This window comes from Myotis daubentonii, chromosome 5, assembly GCF_963259705.1.
Source record: "Myotis daubentonii chromosome 5, mMyoDau2.1, whole genome shotgun sequence".
Taxonomy (NCBI): domain Eukaryota; kingdom Metazoa; phylum Chordata; class Mammalia; order Chiroptera; family Vespertilionidae; genus Myotis; species Myotis daubentonii.
The window spans coordinates 52,725,829-52,751,114 of record NC_081844.1 but is presented as its reverse complement, the minus strand read 5'-3'; the positions used below and the strand labels follow the sequence as shown (position 1 = coordinate 52,751,114).

General features: G+C 38.5%; 1 protein-coding gene across 1 annotated transcript; it reads left to right on the top strand.

Moving 5' to 3' along the window:
- The first annotated feature begins 900 nt into the window (after positions 1 to 900).
- FGB (fibrinogen beta chain) lies at positions 901 to 8,484 on the top strand. Its single transcript, XM_059697789.1, has 9 exons — positions 901 to 1,022; positions 1,252 to 1,275; positions 3,676 to 3,867; positions 4,623 to 4,806; positions 5,440 to 5,667; positions 6,180 to 6,293; positions 6,694 to 6,819; positions 7,029 to 7,314; positions 8,149 to 8,484. Exons 1-9 carry the CDS (start codon positions 960 to 962, stop codon positions 8,375 to 8,377), a joined length of 1,446 nt encoding a protein of 481 aa, XP_059553772.1. The 5' UTR covers positions 901 to 959; the 3' UTR covers positions 8,378 to 8,484.
- The last annotated feature ends 16,802 nt before the right edge of the window (positions 8,485 to 25,286 follow it).

Sequence of the window (25,286 nt, the reverse complement as noted above, 5' to 3'; positions counted from 1 at the left end):
TGTAATAATGATTTTGACCTGGGAATCTGTAATCTACTAATTATTTTAATGATGTTTAGAATTTGTTGAGTATTTTAACTTAAGAAAGGACAAAATATGAAATTTGGTCAGAGCAAAATAGAAGACAAGACTTTTTTTTTAAATCTTACCCTAAGGACAGGTTTTTATTGCTTTTTAGAGAGAGAGGAAATGAGAGAGAGAGCAGAACATTGATCAGTTACTTCACTTTTTCACACCAACCCGGGCTGAAATCTTGGTATGTGCCCTGACCGGAATTGAATCATGACCTCCTGGTTCATAAGTCGATGCTCAATGACTGAGCAATGCTGACCAGGCAAGACATTTCTTTTTTTTTCTTTTTTTAAGACATTTCTTTTTGATGTTTATCTATCAGAGCATATGTATGAATTGTAATTTTTTGTTCTGATTAATGTCTATTAATAAACACATGGTGATATAATATTATTATTGATTTTAATAGCTTCTTTTAAAACCGAATTACATGATTTCTTCAAAACATAAGCATTTATGCTATACCTTTAGTGAGCTCACAGCGGTAGTGGATGCCTTGTGAGTAGGTCTAGTTGTTTGTGCTTGGATTAAAAATATTTTTCCTCACACTTTAATTTACAGGAAATGTGATACACATCTCTTTTAGGAATGTCCTAATTTCCCATCATATTGTCCAATTAAATGAATTGAAGAACTTTGGTATTTCTAAATTTGGTCAACAGAGGATAGTTGAATGACGAGTAAATAAGTCTTGCCGGGAAGATGTTGCTTAAGTGGTAAAATGGTTCAACCAACAAGTGTACAAAAAAAATTAAATATTAACTAAGGAAGGTAACCATTTCTAAAGTCATACCCAACAGAGGATTCAGGTATATATAGATTGAAGAGCTCTCAGTTAAGTTCACAAGCAAAGGACGGTTTCTTGGAACTTCCAAAAATTTTAAATCATGAAACATCTATTACTGCTACTATTATGTGCTCTTGTAGTTCAGTCCTACTATAAATCTGAGGTGACTTTTTAAAATTTATTATTATATTATTACAAATATTATTAATGTGAAATAACAATCCTAATCATATGGAATATATATTTGAATGAGATTAATGTCTATTTTAGTTATGAAATAGAACTATCAATCTCAGGGACCTATTTTATTTAAAGAATGTTACATAGTATTTCTTATATAAAAATGAAATAATAATTTCTTGTTTTCTGGTTTATCACTTTCATTTTCTCAGGAAGAAGATGACACCACAATTAAGGTAAGATGTGTTTTTCTCACTTGTTGTTATCCCAAGTACTATGAATTTTGTTTAGTTCTAGCAACACATTACTAAATTATGAGAAGAAAAATCTGAAGATTTTGCAGACTATAAAATAACAAAAGAGCAGAATTTTAAAAGTAAAAAGCTGTGGTAGATAGGTTCTCTTTAGTGAAGAAGGGTCATATATAACTCCTGAAATTGCTGGCTATTTGTGAATGAAAATTACAAACCAAGTCTAAAAGTGGAATAATACATCAAGTGCAGTGATAGAAAATGAAATATTTTTCTTTTCAAATTAAAAATTTATATAATAGGTAGCATTTATTGTTATTATTAATGATTATGAAACATATAGCCCAGTTTTATTCATTTGTACATTTGCATATGTCTCCTAGTTCGATTTATTCATTTGTAGGACCGTTTTCCTCAAGTACTATCGTCGCTGATTTATTCCTGTAGGTTTGAAGATATCAAAAATGCAGAAATGCATATAGGCAAATGAATACTTAAACAATTTTAATTTTAATATCAAAATGGATCAAATTTCTCGTATATAACAGCATCGTCACACTAGAAAGAAAAGTACACAATGATGTTTAAAGGACATGATTAATTTTGAATCATTTGTTGAATTGGAAGGGCATCTAAGTGATCTAATTATCAAACTGTACATACAAAAACATTCTTGTCTGGTTAATTGCATTACGTAAGAAAAGTGTCAAGAATTTGTAAAGTACTTGGCTAAGCATTTTGACGTTCTTGCTCACAAATTGATCCCTACAGAGACAGTTTACTAGTTTAGGTTTTCAAAATGGATTTTCTACTGTTAGTTATTTCAATAAGTGGTCTTCATAAACCTAAACACCCACATAAATTTTAAAAATATTTTTTATTTCTTTTTCTCTATAAAGCTAGATCAGCAATGCTACCTCTCTAATAGCACTATGAAATGAAAAGAAAGTACTTTTCCTTCTGTTATAAATTGATTTGCAATATATAAATGAATTACATTTTATAAAATTCCTGTTAGAACAGACCAGCTCTGACAGAGAGACCACATCTTTGAAATGCAATGTGTATATATATTTCCCCATACCTTCACACATCATTATTTTTATTGCCATCACACATAACAGATATTATAGTTTAAGTCCAGAAATTAAGCAAGGGAATCAGGAACCAACCTGTCTGGATTGAAAGCCCAGCACTCTCCAACTAAATGTTAAATATAATAACTTAATGAGTAAATGACAGTAAAATTCCAAATAGAGTCAGTGAATGACTTCCAGGCTCACAAACTAACAAAAAAAGCTTCGTCTCTGTTACAAATCTTTTGCTAATTTGTAATTAAGCCTGAAAGGGTACAATAACTGGTCAAGAGTGTATGATAATATAGTTAATTCAAGTCAACCCTTTTTATATTGCAATGCATACTTTCCACTTCATTATCTTTTAATGTAATATTTTTCAAGTTAACAAATAATTTTAATCACAATGCACAAACCTTAAGAATAATTTTAAATATGAAAAAAGTCTTGTTGTTTGATAAAGAAATCATGTAAGAAATTTCATTAGAATGGCTTATCAAATACTTTTGTTGATAGGAGATAGGAAGAAGATTGGGATTAGTAGTGGACAAGCCACTTAAACTATAATACCTATTATGTGTGATTGCAATATAAATAATAATGAATACTTACTTTATGCCAGGTATTCTTCTGAGGGTATCCTATGCAATGAATCATTTAAATCTTACAGATCTAACTACTATTATACCTATTTTACAGATAAGAAAATGGGCACCAATAAAGTAACTTGCCCAAGATCTTATAGCTAGGAGTTAGTAGGGTCAAGCCAAGCAGTCTGGCCTCAGAGTGCCTTTTTCCTCTTCAAACATATTGGAGTCAAGGGTTGACTTATAAGGAATAAATCCATATTTCTTTAGGGTATTTTTATATAGGGGTTATCCAAATTAATCATTAATTCATAAAAATAAACATGGGGAAATGATTAATGATAATTATAGGAATTTAGTAATCCAAGTAGCTTGAGAATATTTATTCTTCCTGAAAATATAGATTTCTCAATATTTTGTGTCTTCCCATGTATAGATATCATGGATCTAAGATAATTAGTATTCATAATATGATGCAGCTTTATTCTACAGCCTCTTTTTAAAAACTACCTGAGATACAACAGCTTTTTGCACAGTTTTTCTTTCTGCTGTTACTGAAGAGACCTAAGCCACCTATTGATTTACCAACTAATGCAGCTGATGGACCTTAAGCAAGTCATCAGTCGTGTGATAACCTAAATTATAAAATGAGGATGTTGGGATCGTTACATCTCAAATCTTTTATAACACTCTACATTTTATTTCACCCTGTTGCTCTGCAGAGCGATATTGATGCCCGTGGTCACCGACCCCGTGATCGCGGGAGAGAAGAGGCTCCCAGCCTGAGACCTGTCCAACCTCCCATCAGTGGAAGTGGGTATCGTGCTCGTCCGGCCAAAGCACCTGCCGCACAAGGGCTAGTGGAAAGAAGACCCCCTGATGCTGGGGGCTGTGTTCATGGTGACGCAGACATGGTGAGTGCCCTGAGCTCTCCTGCATGAAAAGCCTCCATGTTCATCTTGGCTTCCTAATGTTGCATTGATCCATGTCGCCACTGTTGTTATTTTGTTTATTTTGGAAATAAATATAAAACATAAACAAATCGAGCCTTTGGTTGAGGATTTCTTTCTAGGGTTTTTTGTTGTTGTTGGTGGTGGTTTTTGTTGTTGTTGTTTTTTTTTGGTCTGGAGCCAAGATTACAAATGAGGACACATGGGTGTTGCCTTTAACTTTGAATTTTGCCCATTTCATTTGTTTGGGTGAGAAAATTTTCAGTTATTTATTACATTTATATTTACATGTATTTTGTGGTAAGGACAATTTTTAATCTTCATCGTAATAGGATGACAACTCTTGAATTTCTGGTCTTATGTTAAGAAAAATCAAATGAGCCGAGGCCGGTTTGGCTCAGTGGATAGAGCGTCGGCCTGCGGACTGAAGGGTCCCAGGTTCGATTCCGGTCAGGGGCATGTACCTGGGTTGCGGGCACATCCCCTGTGGGGGATGTGCAGGAGGCAGTTGATCGATGTTTCTCTCTCATCGATGTTTCTGACTCTCTGTCTCTCTCCCTTCCTCTCTGTGAAAAATCAATGGAATGTATTTTAAAAAAAAATCAAATGACGTTTGTATATTGGCGAATGATATCATTGACTTTTCACTATGTGCTATTTTCACAAATATCTGTAACTCAAATTCTTCATATAATGCCTGATATTTTCACTGTTTGCAGGGAGTGTTGTGTCCTACAGGATGTCAGTTGCAAGAAACTTTGGTAAGACAAGAAAGACCAGTGAGAAACCAAGTAAATGAGTTAAATAACAATGTGGAGTCTATATCCAGCACCTCTTCTACCACCTTTAACTCTGTGAATTCACTCAAAGTGTTATGGGAAAATAAGCTGAGGCAAGTAAAAGGTATCTATACTTGTGTTTTCTGTTCGATTCTGTTGAACATTTGGGACTGTTAGATTGCCATGGGATTGCACGATTGTGAGAAGATGAACATGTCTGGATTAGCTGAAGCAGCATACACCATCTTTCAGTATGGGTCTGATTATCCTGAGGTTCTCACGTAGTCACCTTCATGTGCAACTTGTCAGACAAGCACAATTTCATTCAGCAAGGATGACTTTCTATGAAAAATTTTTCTGTGCATCCTCATTTTTAGCCATAAGAAACTTGTGACTCAGAAAACAATATGCACAGAGTAAAAATTTAGCATTTATTTATTTAACATTTGCTGTCTGAAGGTCTAAATACTACTTTCTCCTATTTTTCCTCACCAAAGAAATAAACCACCTATTGTATTTATTTTTAAGCATATTTTTAGCTTACAGCTGCGCTAAGTTACTAAGAATATTTGTTAATTTGCATATGCCATGAACCAAATAATTTTCCCCAAGTACAACTGCACATCATCATTGCCTGACGGTCACTCAGTGTCCATTCATTTATTCTCAGAAAACTCAAACCACAATTGTATGCCTGAATACTTTCAGTTTCTCAGGAGACAATGTGAATCATTCCTACATAATTTCCTTTTTCCAGAAAATGAAAATGTAGTACAGGAGTACACCTCAGATCTGGAAACACACCGAGTATTTATAGATGAGTCCATGAATAGTAATATCCCGACCAACCTTCGTGTACTCCGTTCAATCCTGGAAAACTTGAGAAGCAAAATACAAAAATTAGAATCTGACGTGTCAGCTCAGATGGAATACTGCCGCGTCCCCTGCACTGTCAGTTGCAATATTCCTGTGGTGTCTGGAAAAGGTAACTGGCTAATAAACATATTTCTGGAGAGTTCCAGAAGAACTCACACTGTCTAAAAATAATGAAACTGATAAGAGCCCAGTGGATTTGCCCCACAGATCCACACCCCTAGTCTGCTGTGGTCTGAGGTAGCCTAACGTATCTGCAAGCTTTCGATGAGCTGGATGTAGTGCAGGGTGGTACTGGCCCCACATGTATATGAACCTTGCTTGAAGAGATGGCAGAACAGTGAATAGATGCAGGAGTTTCTTGCCCCCAGGTGTTCTGGCAGTTTATTTCTGGCAGATATCCCGGGACACAAAAGGTAGAGTAGGGCTTTTTCATCTCCTTAGAAGATAGAACTCAAAACGGAGTTTGATTTTCAGTAAAAGGAAGATTCAATTTCTATAATACATTCTCAAAAGTCTAAAATAAAATATTTCTCAGGAACCTCTGTAATGATAAAGTTAGTGACGAAAGACCAAGTAACTATGCTGTAGTTCCCTGAATATGATGTTTCTTTATGGTTACAGAATGTGAGGAAATTGTCAGGAATGGAGGTGAAACATCTGAGCTGTATCTCATTCAGCCTCACACTTCTATCAAACCATATCGAGTATACTGTGACATGAACACTGAAGGTGGAGGTAAGTATTGGGTAGTTACTGATCTATTATTCTGTAATTATTTTGATAGCACAAAATACTAGCAAATAAAACCTAGCTTTAGCATAACCAACACTAGGCCATTTGATTTGGAATTCAATCTGACATTTTAAAAGTTATAAAAAAAATCTATGATTCACAATTTGGAGTAATATAAAGCACTTGTAGTTTTTAAAGATTTTAAGAGTTTTCTTCTTATATTTATTTCCTTATTTTATATATATATATATATATATATATATATATATATATATATATATAGTAAATATAAGTAGGGAAAAATAAATTAAATAGCCTAAGTATTCAGACATTTCCCTAAAAAGTGGCATTATTTATTGCTGTTTAATATGTGTTGTTTTTTCTTCCTTTCTTTGCCCCAAAGGGTGGACAGTAATTCAGAATCGTCAAGATGGTAGTGTTGACTTTGGCAGGAAATGGAATCCATATAAAGAAGGATTTGGTAATATTGCAACCAATGACGATGGGAAAAAATATTGTGGCCTACCAGGTAAAAAACTGAGAGTACAAAATAATATCATTCTACTTACAATGGTTTTTCTTTCATTTATAAAAACACAGTGTTGGGAATCTGTGTTTAGGCATTTTAGGAGGTTAAGAAGAATTTATGAAAAGAGTGTGAAAGATAAGGGAAGAAAGGCAGTTTTTAGTTTCTAAAGGTTGTGTTTTTGGTGAGATTTTGTTTTACTTTTCCTTTAGGTGAGTATTGGCTTGGCAATGATAAAATTAGCCAGCTTACCAACATGGGAGCCACAGAACTTCTGATTGAAATGGAGGACTGGAAAGGAGCTAAGGTAAAGGCACGCTACGGAGGATTCACTATTCAGAACGAAGCCAGGAAGTATCAAATCTCAGTGGACAAATATAAGGGGACAGCTGGCAATGCCCTCATGGATGGAGCTTCTCAGCTGGTGGGAGAAAACAAAACCATGACCATTCACAACAGCATGTTCTTCAGCACGTACGACAGAGACAATGATGGCTGGTATGTGTTGGGTTCTTCCCTCCTGCTGTAAAAGCCACCACGGATATTTTTACTTGGGATCATTAACGATAGCTAATGTTAATAACCCTCATTGCTTGGGTTGTTATCACATGTATCAGCCACTGACGTAAGCTCTTTCTGTACCGTCCTGATACGGCTGCCAGTATGATTCTCATTTGACAAATGAAGTTTTAGAGAGATTAAGTAACTTAACCCAAGTCACACAACTATTAAAGATAGAACTGGGATTAGAACACGCGTGCCTTCTGAGTACTGACTGTTTAAATCCATTTTTAAAAAAATACATTTTATTGATTTTTTACAGAGAGGAAGGGAGAGAGAGATAGAGAGTTAGAAACATCGATGAGAGAGAAACATCGATCAGCTGCCTCCTGCACATCTCCCACTGGGGATGTGCCCGCAACCCAGGTACATGCCCTTGACCGGAATCGAACCTGGGACCTTTCAGTCCACAGGCCGACGCTCTATCCACTGAGCCAAACCGGTTTCGGCTTTAAATCCATTTTTATGTCTTTATATTTGAATGTATATATTGAAACCCTCATTTTGTTGTTCAGAGTTCTCTAATATTAAGGGATCTGAAATCTCTCATTTCAGTATAAAGTAACAAATGCGGGTGAATTTGTCACAGAGGCCCAGTTTTCTCTCTCTTTTTTTGCCATAGGGCAGAGAAGGTCTTTGGTGTATTAGTGTGACTTTATTTATAGAACTAAAGGAAAGGAGCACAGCACACAGCATCCTTTGTGGGTGTTCTGGATGGAATTAACTGGACGACTCTGTAGTTGTAATAACCCCATACACATTTCTTTCCAGGGTAAATGCAGATCCCGCGAAACAGTGCTCTAAAGAGGATGGTGGTGGATGGTGGTATAATAGATGTCATGCAGCCAATCCAAATGGCAGATACTATTGGGGTGGACAGTACAGCTGGGACATGGCAAAACATGGCACAGATGATGGAGTAGTCTGGATGAACTGGAAGGGATCCTGGTATTCAATGAAGAAGATCTCTATGAAGATCAGGCCCTTTTTCCCACAATAATAGTCCCCAAAACATAGATTTTTATTCTTCCGCGTGTAACAACATTTTTGTATACTATGTCATTGAAATGTTATTTCATACATTATATCCCTTTAAAACTGCCAAAAGGCTGTGAGTGTGACTTTTTGGAAAAAAGTATTTGGGATAAGTGACATTAAAATTAGGACACCATTTTCTTTTGTGCTCTTCATTTATATTGCTCACCAAGAAGCAACTAAAAGGACAGTTGTGGATAGTGGGTGCTCAGAATTTCAATTCCAGTTGACCACGAAAAGTTTCAAGTTAGGAAGAGGAATTTTCTATCCTTGTTGTAGAAAAACTAGGAGGCAACCTAAAAGCTTATGTTTAAAAGTCCATTTGGAAAACTCTGTTTATTTATGTAAAGTCTGCCACAGCTTATCAACTACGCTAGTCCCTGTTGCAATAAAGTACTGTTTTCTTATTTTGTAATCCACGTGGCCAATGACTTAGGCTTTGAACTTTTAGGAGAAGAGAAGCATTCACAATCTCAAATAGCTCATAAACTGGCACTGAACATTTGAAGATTCAAAATCTCACTGTCCCGTGGAAAACCACTATTCTGTCAGCTAACTGGACTTTGGGATCAGAGTTCCCAAGAGGACAATTAGGATCAAGCCTTCACCATTTGGCTTCTTTTGGGGGGAAAATAGTAAGGTAGGAAGCAGTAGTTGATTATTGTCCCTAATTAGGGGAAATTAGGCTTACTGGCCTCAATTTGGTTTTGGTTTTTTACATAACTACACCAGAACGAAAGTAGAAGTGGATTTTTGGTTTTTCTGTGTCTCCATAAGAAATGAATGCATCAACTCAACTTTTTTAAAAAAATATATATATTTTATTGATTTTTTACAGAGAGGAAAAGAGAGGGATAGAGAGTTAGAAACATCGATGAGAGAGAAGCATCGATCAGCTGCCTCCTGCACATCCCCCACTGGGGGTGTGCCCACAACCAAGGTACATGCACTTGACCGGAATCGAACCTGGGACCCTTCAGTCCCCAGGTCGATGCTCTATCCAGTGAGCCAAACCAGACAGGCAACTGAACTTTTTCCCCCCTTCAATTCTCCCATCACTTTACTCCAACTGTCCTTGACAACCCTATGACCGTAGGCCCTCTTTTCCTTAGCTTAGCATAACTGCCATTGATTCTCATGGAAACTTATGGTCCTGAAGTTCATCCTCATGACCATTACATCTCAGCAAAGGTTGTTAAATCATGGAAATGTTGTCACACTCTTAATTCTTCACCAAATCCAACTTCAACTTTTAACCTGGCTTCCCTGCCATAGTTCTGTTCTACCCCTAGCTATAATTGTCTATTACTCCATTACCACATATATTGTCTTAATAACAAAAAATTCTGACCAAGTTACTTTCCTACTTAATGTTATTTCCTTATTATCTAAATTTTAAGTCCAAATTCCATAACTGGGAGTGAAAATAGTCCCAGTACTGTCCTCCACCCCCACCCCACCCCTTCCCTATCCATCTACATTCTTGTCATAGTGAATTTTTCACCATTCCAGGAAAGGTCAGGCCCTTTTACATGATGCCCTCATTGATAACAGTGTCTTTCCCCCAATTCCTCTGGCAAATTGCTCTTTGTTTTCAAGCCTCACTTTAACTGCAATTTCTCTGTGGCACATACCTTCCTCCTCTACTGGTAATGAGCTCTTACTCATCTGTGATTCCAGAATCATCAGTCTCTCAGAAAGGCTGATTTTCATAAATTTGGATTTGAAAACGATCTTGGGTAACCCTTATTAAAATATACAGAACCCATCCTATCTAATAAAAGGGAAACATGCAAATTGACCATAACCCCAACACCCTTCCCATTGGCTAATCAGCAGGATATGCAAATTAACTGGCAACCAAGATGGTGGCCGGCAGCCACGCAGCTGAAGTGAACAGTGATGGAGAAGCCAACGTTCCCGGCCTGCCGCTGCCAGCCTCTGAGCTGCACTCTAAGCAACTATGTTGCAATTATAGAAGCTAAACAAACTCTAGAGACCTGCTTTCAGCAAGCTTCTGCCTCAGAGCTTAGACCTGCTGTGATGGGAACATAGTTTCAATTATAGAAGCCAAACAGACCCAGAAACCTGCTTTCAGCCCTCAGAGCTGGAGCTGGCTCTCAGCTCCAGTGACAGCTATAGAAGGTAAATAAATCCCAGAATTAAAAAAAAAATGAAAAAAAGGAGAGGCTGGAAGCTTAAGTTGCCCTCCAGTCTGAAAACAGCTCTCGGGCCCTCTCCCAGACTGGCCAGGAACCCCCGTGGGGACCCCCACCCTGAAGGGGGTGTGACCAGCTGCAAACAGCCATCAGCCCATCATCCAGGCTGGCCAGACACCCAAGCAGGACCCCTACCCTGATCCGGGACACTTTCAGGGCAAACCAGCCGGCCCCCACCCGTGCACCAGGCCTCTATCCTATACTACAGGCAGGCGGACGGCATGAACTGCCATGTGGGCCCCATGTGCAGCCCTGGGCAGTGGGGCATAAGCCCCTCCCCCAGCCGGGACCCCTGTGTGCCACCTGAGCCCCCGGCCGGGACCCCCATGCCGCTTAAGCCCCGCACTCCTAAGCCCCACCCCCAGCTGGGACCCTATGACTATTGGAGAGCAGGAAAGTGCCGCTGGGCCCTGGGTCACTGTGGTGATCCGGCCATCGGTAAGTAGAAAAGGGTGGCCTGTAGGCAGCCTCCAGCTGCGCCTGATCCAGGAATAGGAAAGCAAGTCCTGCCTGAGGGCAGCCCCCAGCTGGGCCTGATCCGGGAGCAGGAAAGCAAGCCCAGCTGCACCTTCTCCCCCGTCACCATGAGGATCCAGGAGCAGGAAAGCAAGCCTGGCCTGCAGGCAGCCCCAAACTTTGCCTGCTCCCCAGTTGCCATGGTGATCTGGGAGCAGGAGAGCAAGCCCGGCCTGCGGGCAGCCCCCAGCTGCACGTTCTCCCTGGTCACCATGAGGATCCGGGAGCAGGAAAGCAAGCCCGGCCTGCGGGCAACCCCCAGCTGCACCTTCTTCCTGGTCACCGTGAGGATCCGGGAGCAGGAAAGCAAACCTTGCCTGCAGGCAGCCCCAAACTTTCCCTGTTCCCTGGTTGCCATGGGGATCCGGGAGCAGGAGAGCAAGCCCGGCCTGCGGGCAGCTCCAAGCTGGGCCTGCTCCCCAGTTGCCATGGAGACCTGGGAGCGGGAAAGCCTGGCTTGCAAGCAGCACCCCCATCCTGGCCATAGCTCAAGGGAGAGTATAACATGCAGTGGAGGCCAAGAGCCTGAGAGATCAACACAGAGGGGCTCCTGCTCCAAGCCTCCATGGTGTGGCTGGGGGCAGGCCCCCAGCAGACACACACACACACACACACACACACACACACACACACACAGTGCCTGCTCTGAGCCTCCATGGTGTGGCTGGGGGCAGGCCCCCAGCACACACACACACACACACACACACACACACACACACACACAGGACGCCTGCTCCAATCCTCTGCTGCCAGACTGTGGCTAGCAGTAGGACATCCACTGAGGGCTCCCGGACTGTGAGAGGGGCAGGCTGGGCTGAGGGAACCACACACCCCCAGTGCACAAATTTCGTGCACCGGGCCTCTAGTTTTCCAATAAAGGCTCAGACAGAAATTCAATATGCAAAATATTGAAAGTAGACCTGTTGTATGAGGGCTAACTGTAGCAAAAGCCTACTGAATCTCGGATGGCAGATGGCAAGAGCTCAATAAAAGGGCAGTGTTCCTCAGCCCCTGTACACACTCACAGAGGATCTAAAGAATTCCTAGAACTTAAAGCAAAGCCATAAAAATTTTAAAAATATATTTTTATTGATTTCAGAGAGGAAGGGAGGGGGAGAAAGAGTTAAAAACATCAATGATGAAATCATTGATCTGCTGCCTCCTGCATGCTCCCTACTGGGGATCGAGCCCGCAATCCAGGCATCTGCCCTTGACTGGAATTGAACCGGGACCCTTCAGTCCATAGGCCAATGTTTTATCCACTGAACCAAACCATCTAGGGCAAAGCCACAGATTTTGTAGTAGGTAATCTGATGGTCAATTCTCAGTTAACATACAAGTTGCAGGAGCACAGAGACCACTTTTGGGTAATATGTACTATCTAGATCTCTAGAAAGAATAAGCCTTCTTAAGATATCATTTGCTGCCGTAACCGGTTTGGCTCAGTGGATAGAGCGTTGGCCTGTGGACTCAAGGGTCCCAGGTTTGATTCCGGTCAAGGGCATGTAGCTTGGTTGCGGGCACATCCCCAGTGCGGGGTGTGCAGGAGGCAGCTGATCCATGTTTCCCTCTCATTGATGTTTCTAACTCTCTAACTTTCTAACTCTCTAACTCTCTAACCCTCTTCCTTCCTCTCTGTAAAAAATCAATAAAATATATTTTTTTAAAAAGATATCATTTGCTAAGAAATGCCACATATGTGATAATTGCCCTTTCAAGCATCACAATTTTGAATATAATAAAAAGGGAGTGTCCCCTACTTAGAATATATAACAGTTTCTAAAAAGATGAACTTGCCTTTTTTGAAGATAATGAAAAAAGATGAATTGAAAATCACTAATCCCACACTATGGTATGAGAAGTATAATGTATTTTATTACATAATTAAGACTGAAAGTATGTAACAAACTATAAAAAATATCTGTGCTTGGGATGTAGACTTCCAGTTCCTCTGCATTCAGGAATCAAGAAAAACAGCTCACCAATGTACCAAAGGAATTGCCCCACATGGGGCAGAAGTGTGGATGATGTGATGTGACCCCAGTCAACTGGCATTTCCGTTTAAGCATTAGCACCAAATATTATGTACGCTGATGGAGAAAACCTGCAGAGCTTATTTAAAATACAATTTTCCCTGTATAAGCCTTGTATACACATCAGTCTTTACATGGGAATAACCTAAGAGTCTGTATTTTAAAATTAACGTCCCCAAGAGATTCTGATCTCTGGCTGAATTTTGGAACAACTGATCCAGGCTACATTTGCATTTACCTGAGACTCCCGTTTTTCTTATCTAGCACTTTTTTTCACTCATATGGTGGCCTCGAGACAGTATGTAGAGCAAGTGATCATCTTTGAAATTACTGTGACTTCACTGGTGACCACTGTCTATGTTGAAGATCTGACCGGCGTTTAACCACATGGTCTCCAAATGCTGGAACCACTATTCCTACGCCAGTGCCCCCTCAGCCTCAGATGATTCTCCAGGTTGGACTCTTAGATTTTTTAAGGCATAGATGCTATCTTCCATTTTTACAAAGAGCTGAAATTAATGTCTGAATTCCATCCCTCTGCCCACTGAGGCTAGTGATTTCATGGTCCCTCTTGAGATTCCTGGAGCTCAACTCCACACCAAGTCGCAGTGTATTGGTGCATAATTATGGCTAACGCTATCCAATGTAGTTATTTATGTTTATTTCAACAACACAAATATGGTTTTAGATCATGAAAGCAGTGCATATTATTTGCAAAAATTTGGGAAACATAGAAAAAAATAGAACAATCAGTAACATGATATTACCCTCTGTTTATTCAAGTATTTCATTTCCTAAGTGATTAGAATGGGAGAGACATATGCTTATAATTTCAACACTAATAGAGAAGCAGCTAATATTTTGGTTTATGTTTGTCTTGTTTTCCTGTACATATTTTAGTACCTGAATTTATCACATTGTGTAATGGAAATTTTTCCATGTTATTTCATATTTTCTATAATATGCTTTTAATGACCATATAATATTCCATCATGTGAATGCACTCTAATTTTTTGAAAAAAACTTTATCATTTGACATTTAGATTTTTTGAACTTTTTCTAATAAAGATTAATACTGAAGTTAGCACCTTTGACCTTTAGACACACACACACACACACACACACACACACATACACATACACACATATATGTATAATATATAATAAATATTATTGTCTATTTCCTTCTGGAAGCAGAATTTCTAAAGAAAATATGGGTTTTGGCATTCAAATAACTCTCCAGAAAAATAATATCAATTTATCTTTGGCACTCAGAATTTGTTTTGTTTTTTCTCTCCCTCACTAATGCTAAATGTTATGATTAAAATATTGACAATTGCTTTAATTTTCATATTTTAATTACTAGTGCAAGTAAGAGATTTTGATATGTTTAATGATCATTTGTCTATCTTCTTTTGAGAATTATCTTTTATGTCCTTTCCTCAACTGTATACTGGCATAATCATCTTTTATATGAAGTCTTAATCATTCTTTTTGTATATAAGATAGCAATCAGTAACATGATATTGCCCTCTGCTTATTCAAGTATTTTATTTCCTAAGTGATTAGACTGGGATAGTCATATGCTTATGCAACAAGTGTTAACTGGCACCAATATTAACCACTATGCCCTTTCTCTTGCCAACCAATATGTGACCAATAAGCAGTATGTTTTTCATTTTGTATGCCGACTGAATTATAGTTCTCCGATAACTTTTTATTTTAAGAAGTTTCAGTCTTACAGACAAATAACAGGAATGGTTTAATGAATACCTTGATGTCCTTCACCTAGCTTTACCAATTGTTTGCTACATTTGCTTTATCTCTCAAAGCAGTTTTGCAACAGTTTATGTAGGCGTGCAACCTTGAGGTCCCTGACCTATTATAGATAGAGTCAAAGCAAATATTTTCTAGCAAATATTTTGTAGAATGCTCTGGTTCAATCACCAGGGAGCCACCTTCCCCCATGAACTGATGGACAGGAAGAGCACTATTGAATAGCTGATTACTGTTTAATCAGCTCAAACCTTACCGTTTCTTGCCTCTGTGGTTGCGAAGTATTGCTTTTACAACTGAAAATGGAAGCATAATGTCTAGCTCTTGTAGAAGAATTAATTTGAATCTCTTCCCCAGGTGCAAATCCCTTACCATACTACTCCCAAGTTTAAGGCCCTTGGACACCATCCCCCCTATTAATTAAAGATTTTTCTCCGTAAAGGAGCTTTATAATGTACTTGGGATTCAATTAAAAATAGGATGTAGGTTGAAATGCATAAATACATAAAATATAATTTGCCAAAATTGTTTCTGTATAAATTTCATTACCCGCAAACAACTTGCATAATATTCGTGGCTACCAAAATGTAAATGTTGCTTCTTCTCAAGTTGTTTCAGCAAATTGTAAATGTTGTATTACTTCATTCAAATATAACTAATATTTAGTTTGTGATTTTGTAACCTGCATGTACTTATATTAGTATGGCAGCATTTTCCTTCAGGCTTTTCTAGACATGACTGGAGATTAGTGAACTTGGTTGGATGGGTCTTGTTCTGATTCACTAACTGCACCCCTCATGTAGGCTTACTAAATTGAAAATGTATGTTGTTAATTATAAAAGGAACCCATACAGAGTATAATTATATCAGAAATACCACTGGGGAAAATAATTAACATTAAATGCTATATAGAATATTCTCATGTTTAAGTAAATGTAAGATATAAGTGAGTTTTAAAATTTTTATCAATCATTTATAAGAAATATGAAGTAAGTGAGAAAAAAGTTTGGAAATGAAGAAACAATATGTAAGAGTTAAGGAAAGGAAAAATAACAATAAAATTAAAAGTAAATTTAAAATAAAATTGTGTTTAAAAATTAATCTATTATTGCCTGGCTGGTGTGGCTCAGTGGTTGAGTGTCGAAGTATGAACGAGAAGGTTACTGTTCTATTTCCAGTCAGGGCACATACCTGAGTTATTGGCTCAATCCCCAGTAGGGGCGTGCAGGAGTCAGCCAATCAATGATTCTCTCTCATCATTGATGTTTCTATCTCTTCCTCTCCCTTCTTATCTGAAATCAATAAAAATATTTTTTAAAGTTATCTATTATAGGAAAGTCTTCTAAAACAAAGTGAAAAAGTAATGGTAAAAATAAAATGACAAAGATATCTAATTAAATGTAAAGAACAAGAAAGAGGTAGTCATGACAATATTAATATTTGACAAGAGGAAATTCAATTCTAAGGGATGAAACATGTAAAAGAGAGACATTATGCAATAGTAAAAAGTTTAATTAATGGAAAAGACATAACAGTCATAAACTTTCATAAGAGCCAATCACACAAAACAAAATTCCTAGAACACAAAGAGATCACACACATACACAAAAACAGAGTGAAATCTTGTTATACACACATACACACACAAACATGTATATAAGTATGTGTATGCAAATATATGTACAAACATACATGCACATATTTCAAAATATGATACATCAGTTACATAAAATAGGTAAATATAGAGAATATTTAAATAATACCACCAATAATCTTGGTACCATAGCATCTTGTAACCTATAAATGTAAAAAATATGCATTCTTTTTTTGCCTATGGAGCATTTACAAAAATTAATCATGTTTGTGTCACATAGATTACCTTAAAATTCCAAACTAAATAGTTTATGAAATACTTGGAAATTAATAAATAAAAGGTGACTCATCAATTTCAATGAGGTCAGGGTTACTAAAAAGAAAAAAGATGACTCACCCTAACCCCCCAAAAATAATTAATTGGAAATTAAAGACTGCTCTAAGTAGCCCATAGAATAAACAAAAAAAGTAGAAAATGAAAGTCAAACTGTTCTAAGACTGAAAAGAGAGAGAGAGAAAAAGTGGAGAGTACGAGCGAGAATATTTCTCCCAAAAGCTATACTTTAAAGATGAGCAAGGTGATATAAGCACATGAGAGAGTCTACAGATGGATCAAAGGAAAGTTTTGTTCAACAAAATTGGATTTCAATTCCACTGGCAAAGAACCCCTTAATAAATGACCTTAGCATCACTGGCTATGCATCCCCAATAACACAAAAGTCGACCTTCCAGACATATGAAAATAAATTCTAGGTTAATTAAATCTTTACATGTAAAATAAAATAAAAATATTTAAAGAAACTTTCAAAACTTATCTGTATAACATTGAAAGATGTGAGACATTCTCATGTAGGGCAGGAAACATTACATAAATGCCTAAATGAATTCACAATCTAGTGCCATAATAACAAACACATTAGAGTTTGGGATTGACTGATATTTTTGAGATATGAACAAGAAAAATGAGGGCCTAGAGAATAATTCCTGGTTCTGTGTTTAATAGTAAGCATTAAGGAAGGGTTCACAGAAGGAATGTTATTGAGCTGTATTTTAAGGGATGAATGGGAGGCTTCTAGGTGGTATGATGGGAAAGGCACAGAATCATTAAAGAACCTGGTATTCTAATACCAGTGAGAAATTCAATGACTAAAGTATATAGTGAATGACTGTAGAAGTTAAAAACAGACCAATTTGTGAAAGAGTTAAGTTTTATATTTTTTATTATAGTTGATACACAATATTGCATTTGTTTAGAGTTTACAACATAGTAATTACACATTTATATACCTTACTAGAGGCCCAGTGCACGAATTCGTGCACAGATGGGGTGCGGCCGACCTGGCCTCAATTGGGGTGAATCGGGGCCAGGCCTGTCAGGAGGAGGAGATGGTTGGAGGTTGGCAGGATGGCCCACCCCAATCAGGGCCTGATAAGGGTCAGGCCAGCTGGGGCAGGGGCTGGGGCAATTGGCTGGTGGGCCCCACCCCCAATTGAAGTGGGGGGAGGGCAATTGGGGGCACAGTTGTCTGGGGGGGAGGAGCTTGGGGATGATCAGGGGTGGGGCCAGATGGGGAGGATCTGTGGGTGGTGGGCCAGCTGTCCACACCCCCGAATAGGGTGGTGGGGGCACATCAGGGGCGTGGCCAACCAGGGGAAGGAGCTACAGGCAGTTGGCTGGCAGGCCCTGCCCCTGATTGGGGTGGGGGGCCGATCTGGGGTGGGCCTGGCCAGGGGAGGGGCTGCAGGAGGTTGGCCAGCCAGCCCCACCCTCTATTGGGGGGGGGCAATCTCGGGTGTGGCTGGCTGTGGGGAGGGGCCCTTTGAAGTTGGCTGGTGGGCCCCACCCCCAGATCGGGCTGGTTCGCTGGCTGCAGTGGGAGTCATAGTGACTGCTCATTCTGGTTGTTATGGCATTCAGGTCGCTGGCTTTTTATATATATAGATAACATGATCACCACGATTAGTAACCATCTGTCACAAAACATAGTAAGATATTATTGACTAGTTTCTCTACTCTGTGCATTGTATCCCCATGATTTATTTATTTTATAACTGGAAACGTGTACTTCTTATTTCACTTATCCTCCCGACCCCTCACTTCTGGCAACCATCATTTTGTCCTCTGTATCTATGTGTCTGTTTTTTTGTGTGTTTGTTGGGGACAGAAATAGGATATTGGGGACTAGCTATTAATTATAAGAATATTAATCATGTTCACATACTAACCTGGCTGTGAGTTGTACCAGGGACCTAGAAATATGGCCTATCCTCTTCATCTGGGAGCTGCCTATTATGATGGAAAGATTAACAACGTTGTTGCAGAAACTGGAGGCCCCAGCCCTTTGCAAACCCCAAGCCCCCATTGCCTATAAACTATAACCATTATATCCATTTTGGATACCCATGCTCATTCCTTTTGCCTACTTCCCCATCTTTGTCCTTGTACCAAATATAAGCAGTGGCTTATTGGGGGGAGACAGAGCAGACTTTCCTGGGTGACCTGCTGCTCTCCCATACTGCTGGCATTATTGGAATAAACGCTCATATATGATTCAACCCTGGCTCTCATTAATCGGCTCAAGTAGTGACAGGCAGCCCGGACCCATTTGTTGTCTGGTTTCATTTTGTTTTCTTTTAACTCAACCTTAACATAAGGCATTAAGCAGGAGAAAGACATGGTTCGGTTTATTTTTGAGAGTATCTTTGTTGAGAATTGAATGAACAGAAAAGAAGGGTGGTAAAGCAAAAGGTTAAGAGACTGTAAGCAGCCTAAATGAGAAAAGATTAACACAAGATAAACATCAGACCACAAAAGTGCTATAGGAATGGCCAATTCTAGATTAGAAGATGGTTTGGGAATAGATTGGATATAAGAATTTTAATAAAGAAGCTGAGAAGGAGCCCAAATTTTCTAAATTAGGAAACTAGAGGTTTAATGATGTCCCTGACTAGGATAAGAAATAAAGTTGCAACAGGTTTTGATGAAAAGGTAATTGGTTCGATCTTAGACAAATTAATAAGAAATCTCTAACTGGATGTGTTCAGTGTTAGTTGAAATCATGGATCTGAATTACAGGGCTGAAGTTTTAGATTTGGCTATCACCACCCCATTAAAACTGTGGTGACTGTCAAATCAACCAAGGAGAAAATATATACGCAGGGTGAGAAAAGATGGTCTGGTTAACCTGCTAATTGCCTACTCCACATGTATTTCCTGTGTCCTCCTTAGGAACAGAATCCTAATCTTACTTAGGAGGGCCTGTATAACAGGGTAACAGGTGTCTCAGCCTCTCCTGTGGCGAGGTGTGTCCATGTGACTGACCTGTGGCTAATGACATTTAAGTGGAAGTGCTGTATGGAGCATCCAGGAAAGTTCCTTCAAAGAGAGAAGACACTTGTGTTCTTTTCTGCCTCTCCTCCTCCTTCCAGATTTCCACAAGACATGATGTTTGGACCATGAGGTAAACTTGAGGATGGGAGCCATTTATCAGGATGATGGCTTCCTAAAGACACTATGGGGACATATTTCTGTAGACATTTCTGTGAACAGGAAATAAGTTTTTGATTTATTGAAGCCACATGGGTCAAACCTACTTCCAACTGTTAAAAATGAGTCTTAATATTATTGTAATGAGAAACTCCTCCATTTAAGGAGTCGTCTAAGAAAGAATTGGCCAGTTAAAAAGACTGGGGAAGGACACCAGTGGGAGTGGTATACCAGAAACAAGAGAAATTACAGGTTGAAGAGAAGGATGGGGACCATAGTAGCAGATGTTTCAAGGAGGTCGGGCAGGAAGAAGCTTAAATGTAGGAAATTAAATTTAGTACTACAAGGTTATTGTTGACTTTAAGGAGAAGAATTTCAAGAGAATGGTAACCAAGTGAAAATCAAGTTAAAGTGGGCTTCCATGTGAATGTGAATCAGAGAAGTTGAATTGATATTTAATTTCAGAAACAAATGAAATAGGGCAATAGGTTAAAGATAAGGTAAAATGGAGAAGAGATATTCATTGTCCTCTCACAATCAAATTGTATCTCTAATTTCATGATTGTGCTAATATTGGCTATTGTTTATTAAATTAAAAGAAGTTACCTATTCTTTGCTAATAAACACAAAGCCTTCAAAATGAATGAGAAACGCATAGTCCTTCACATTCAGAGTCACTTTCATTTTAGGACATGATTCTGTCCCTAATAGTATGATATGCTGGAAAATAAAATTCTTCCTGCTCCAAATGTGTGAGTGTCAACATGTGGGCATAGAGATAACAGGCAACTTCATTGTCTGAAATAAATGAAGCTTCTTTTAATTCTGAAGAAGTTCTTATCCAAGTATCCAAAGATTTGGAGGTATATCACTTATTTGTAGCAAGGATTTTTAATTTCACATAAGGAAATGCAAGAATACTGGGGCTTCATATGTAAGTCACTTGCAAGTTCTTATGTTCACATTCCCTCTGCTCCCCATGCTCTGGTCCCTAGCCCTAGCCACCTTCTTTCCTTCTTAGTTTTCCTCCCTCCCTCCCTCCTTCCCTTCCTCCCTGCCTCTCTTCTTTCCTCCCTCCTTTCCTTACAAGGAGAAAGGATGCAGTTACATTGTGATAGAAACTATGCAATTGAGGGCAATGTACTGGGATCCCAATGTGTTTGGGATCTTTTAATATATTTTCAAGAATAAATGGCAAGTTGTTCTCACTCAAAGAAAATATGAGGGATCTCCCATTAGACTGTCAAATGATTTCTCAACAGAAACACATCAGGCCAGAAAAGAATGGACTGAAATTTACAAAGTGATGCAAAGCAAAGGACTGAATCCAAGAATACTCTATCCAGCAAGGCTATCATTCAAATTTGAAGGGGAAATAAGAAGCTTCACAGACAAAAAAAGGCTAAGGGAGTTTGTCACCACCAAGCCAGCAATGCAAGGAATGCTAAAGGGACTGGTATAAAAAGAAGAAATAAAAAGCTCAGAAAGAAAACAGCCACACACACACACAAAAAGAAATGGCTACAAACCAGTACCTTTCAATAATAACTTTAAACGTAAACGGACTAAATGCTCCAACCAAAAGACATCGAGTGGCTGAATGGATAAAAAAACATGACCCATACATCTGCTGTCTACAAGAAACCCACCTCATTAGAAGGGACTCACACAGACTGAAAGTGAAAGGATGGAAAAATATCTTTCAGGCAAATGGAAAGGAAAAGAAAGCTGGGGTAGCAATACTTATATCGGACAAAATAGACCTCAAAGTGAAGGCCTTAACAAGAGATAAGGAAGGCCACTTCATAATACTAAAGGGATCAATACAACAAGAAGATATAACCCTGGTAAACATATATGCACCCAATGTAGGAGCACCCAAATTCATAAAAAAACTCCTGGAAGATATCAAAGGAGAGATCGACAACAATACAATCATAGTAGGGGACTTTAATACACCATTGACAGCACTGGATAAGTCCTATAGACAAACAATCAGCAAAGATACAGCAATCCTAAATGACTCACTAGATCAGATGGACTTAATAGACATCTTCAGAACACTTCACCCCAAAGCCAGGGAATATACGTTCTTCTCAGGTGCTCATGGTACATCTTCAAAAATAGACCACATATTGGGTCACAAGCAAAATGTCCCCAAATTCAAGAAGATTGAAATCATAAAAAGCATCTTCGCAGACCACGATGGCATAATACTAGAAATAAACTACAATAAAAACAACCCAAAATACTCAAACACCTGGAAGCTGAATAGCATGCTATTAAATATTGATTGGGTTACCAATGATATCAAAGAAGAAATTAAAAACATCCTGGAAACTAATGACAATGAAAACACAACAATCCAAAACCTATGGGACACAATGAAAGCAGTCCTGAGAGGGAAGTTTATAGCTCTACAGGCCTATCTCAAAAAACAAGAAAAAATGGTAGTAAATCATCTAACTCTACAACTCAAAGAATTAGAAAGAGAGCAACAAGAAAACCCCAGAGTGAGCAGAAGGAAGGAGATAATAAAGATTAGAGCAGAAATAAATGACATAGAGACCAAAAAAACAATACAGAAAATCAATGAAACCAAGAGCTGGTTCTTTGAAAGGATAAACAAGATTGACAAACCTCTAGCCAGACTCACCAAGAAGCAGAGAGAGAGGACCCAAATAAATAAAATCAGAAACGATAGAGGCGAAATAACAACAGACCCCACAGAAATACAAATGATTGTTAAAAAATACTATGGACAGCTCTACTCCAACAAACTAGACAACATGGAGGAAATGGACAAATTCCTAGAAAAATACAACATTCCAAAACTCAATCAGGAAGAATCTAAAAATCTCAACAGGCCAATAACTATGGAAGAAATTGAAGCAGTCATCAAAAAGCTTCCATCAAACAAAAGCCCAGGACCAGACGGCTTCACAGGGGAGTTTTACCAAACATTCAAGGAAGAACTAAAACCTATCCTCCTCAGACTACTACAAAAAATTCAAGAGGAAGGAACACTTCCAAGCTCATTCTATGAAGCCAGCATCACCCTAATACCAAAACCAGGTAAAGACAACACAATGAAAGAGAATTACAGGCCAATATCCCTCATGAACATAGATGCCAAAATCCTCAACAAAATCTTAGCAAGTCGGATCCAGCAGTACATCAGAAAGATCATACACCATGACCAAGTAGGATTTATCCCAGGGATGCAAGGATGGTACAATATCCGCAAATCAATAAACGTGATACATCACATAAACAAATTGAAAGAAAAAAACCACATGGTCATATCAATTGATGCAGAAAAAGCATTTGACAAAATTCAACACCCATTTTTGATAAAAACTCTCAGCAAGGTGGGAGTAGAAGGATCATACCTCAACATAATAAAAGCCATATATGACAGGCCCACAGCCAACATCATACTCAATGGACAAAAACTAACACCATTTCCCCTAAGAACAGGAACAAGACAGGGATGCCCCCTCTCACCACTCCTGTTCAACATAGTACTGGAAGTGTTAGCCATTGCAATTCGGCAAGAAGAAGAAATAAAAGGCATCCAAATTGGAAAAGAGGAAGTAAAACTGTCCTTATTTGCAGACGACATGATATTATACATACAAAACCCTAGAGATTCCATCAAAAAGCTACTAGACTTAATACATGAATTTGGCAATGTAGCAGGATACAAAATTAACCCCAAGAAATCTGAGGCATTTCTATACACCAATAGTGAACTTTCAGAAAGAGAGATTATAAAAACAATCCCGTTTACCATTGCACCAAAAAAATTAAGCTACCTAGGAATAAACTTAACTAAAGAGGTAAAAGACCTCTACTCAGAAAACTACAGGACGTTGAAAAAAGATATAGAGGAAGACATAAACAGATGGAAGAACATACCGTGTTCATGGATTGGTAGAATCAACATCATTAAGATGTCCATACTACCCAAAGCAATCTATAAATTCAACGCACTTCCCATTAAAATACCAACGGCATACTTCAGAGATCTAGAACGAACTCTCCAAAAATTCATCTGGAATAAAAAAAAGACCCCGAATAGCTGCAGCAATCCTGAAAAAGAACAAAGTAGGTGGGATCTCAATACCAGATATCAAGTTGTATTACAAAGCCACTGTTCTCAAAACTGCCTGGTACTGGCACAAGAATAGGCATATAGATCAATGGAATAGAATAGAGACCCCAGAAATCGGCCCGAACCAATATGCTCAATTAATATTTGACAAAGGAGGCAAGAACATACAATGGAGCCAAGATAGTCTCTTCAATAAATGGTGCTGGGAAAATTGGACAGATATATGCAAGAAAATGAAACTAGACCACCAACTTACACCATACACAAAAATAAACTCAAAATGGATAAAGGACTTAAATGTACGACGGGAAACCATAAAAATTCTAGAAGAATCCAAAGGCAACAAAATCTCAGACATATGCCGAAGCAATTTCTTCACTGATACAGCTCCTTGAAACTAAAGAAAAAATGAACAAATGGGACTACATCAAAATAAAAAGCTTCTGCACAGCAAAAGAAACCATCAACAAAACAACGAGAAAACCCACTGTGTGGGAAAACATATTTGCCAATGACATATCTGATAAGGGCTTAATCTCCAAAATTTATAGGGAACTCATACAACTTAACAAAAGAAAGATAAACAATCCAATCAAAAAATGGGCAAAGGACCTAAATAGACACCTTTCAAAAGAGGACATCCAGAAAGCCAAGAGACATATGAAAACATGCTCCAAGTCACTAATCATCCGAGAGATGCAAATCAAAACAGCAATGAGGTACCATCTCACACCTGTCAGACTGGCTATCATCAACAAATCAACAAACGACAAGTGCTGGAGAGGATGTGGAGAAAAAGGAACACTTGTGCACTGCTGGTGGGAATGCAGACTGGTGCAGCCACTATGGAAGACAGTATGGAGTTTCCTTAAAAAACTGAAAATGGAACTCCCATTTGACCCTGTGATCCCACTTCTAGGAATATATCCCAAGAAACCAGAAACACCAATCAGAAAGGATATATGCACCCCTATGTTCATAGCAGCACAATTCACCATAGCTAAGATCTGGAAACAGGCTAAGTGCCCATCAGTAGATGAATGGATTAGAAAACTGTGATACATCTACACGATGGAATACTATGCTGCTGTAAAAAGGAAGGAACTCTTACCATTTGCAATGGCATGGATGGA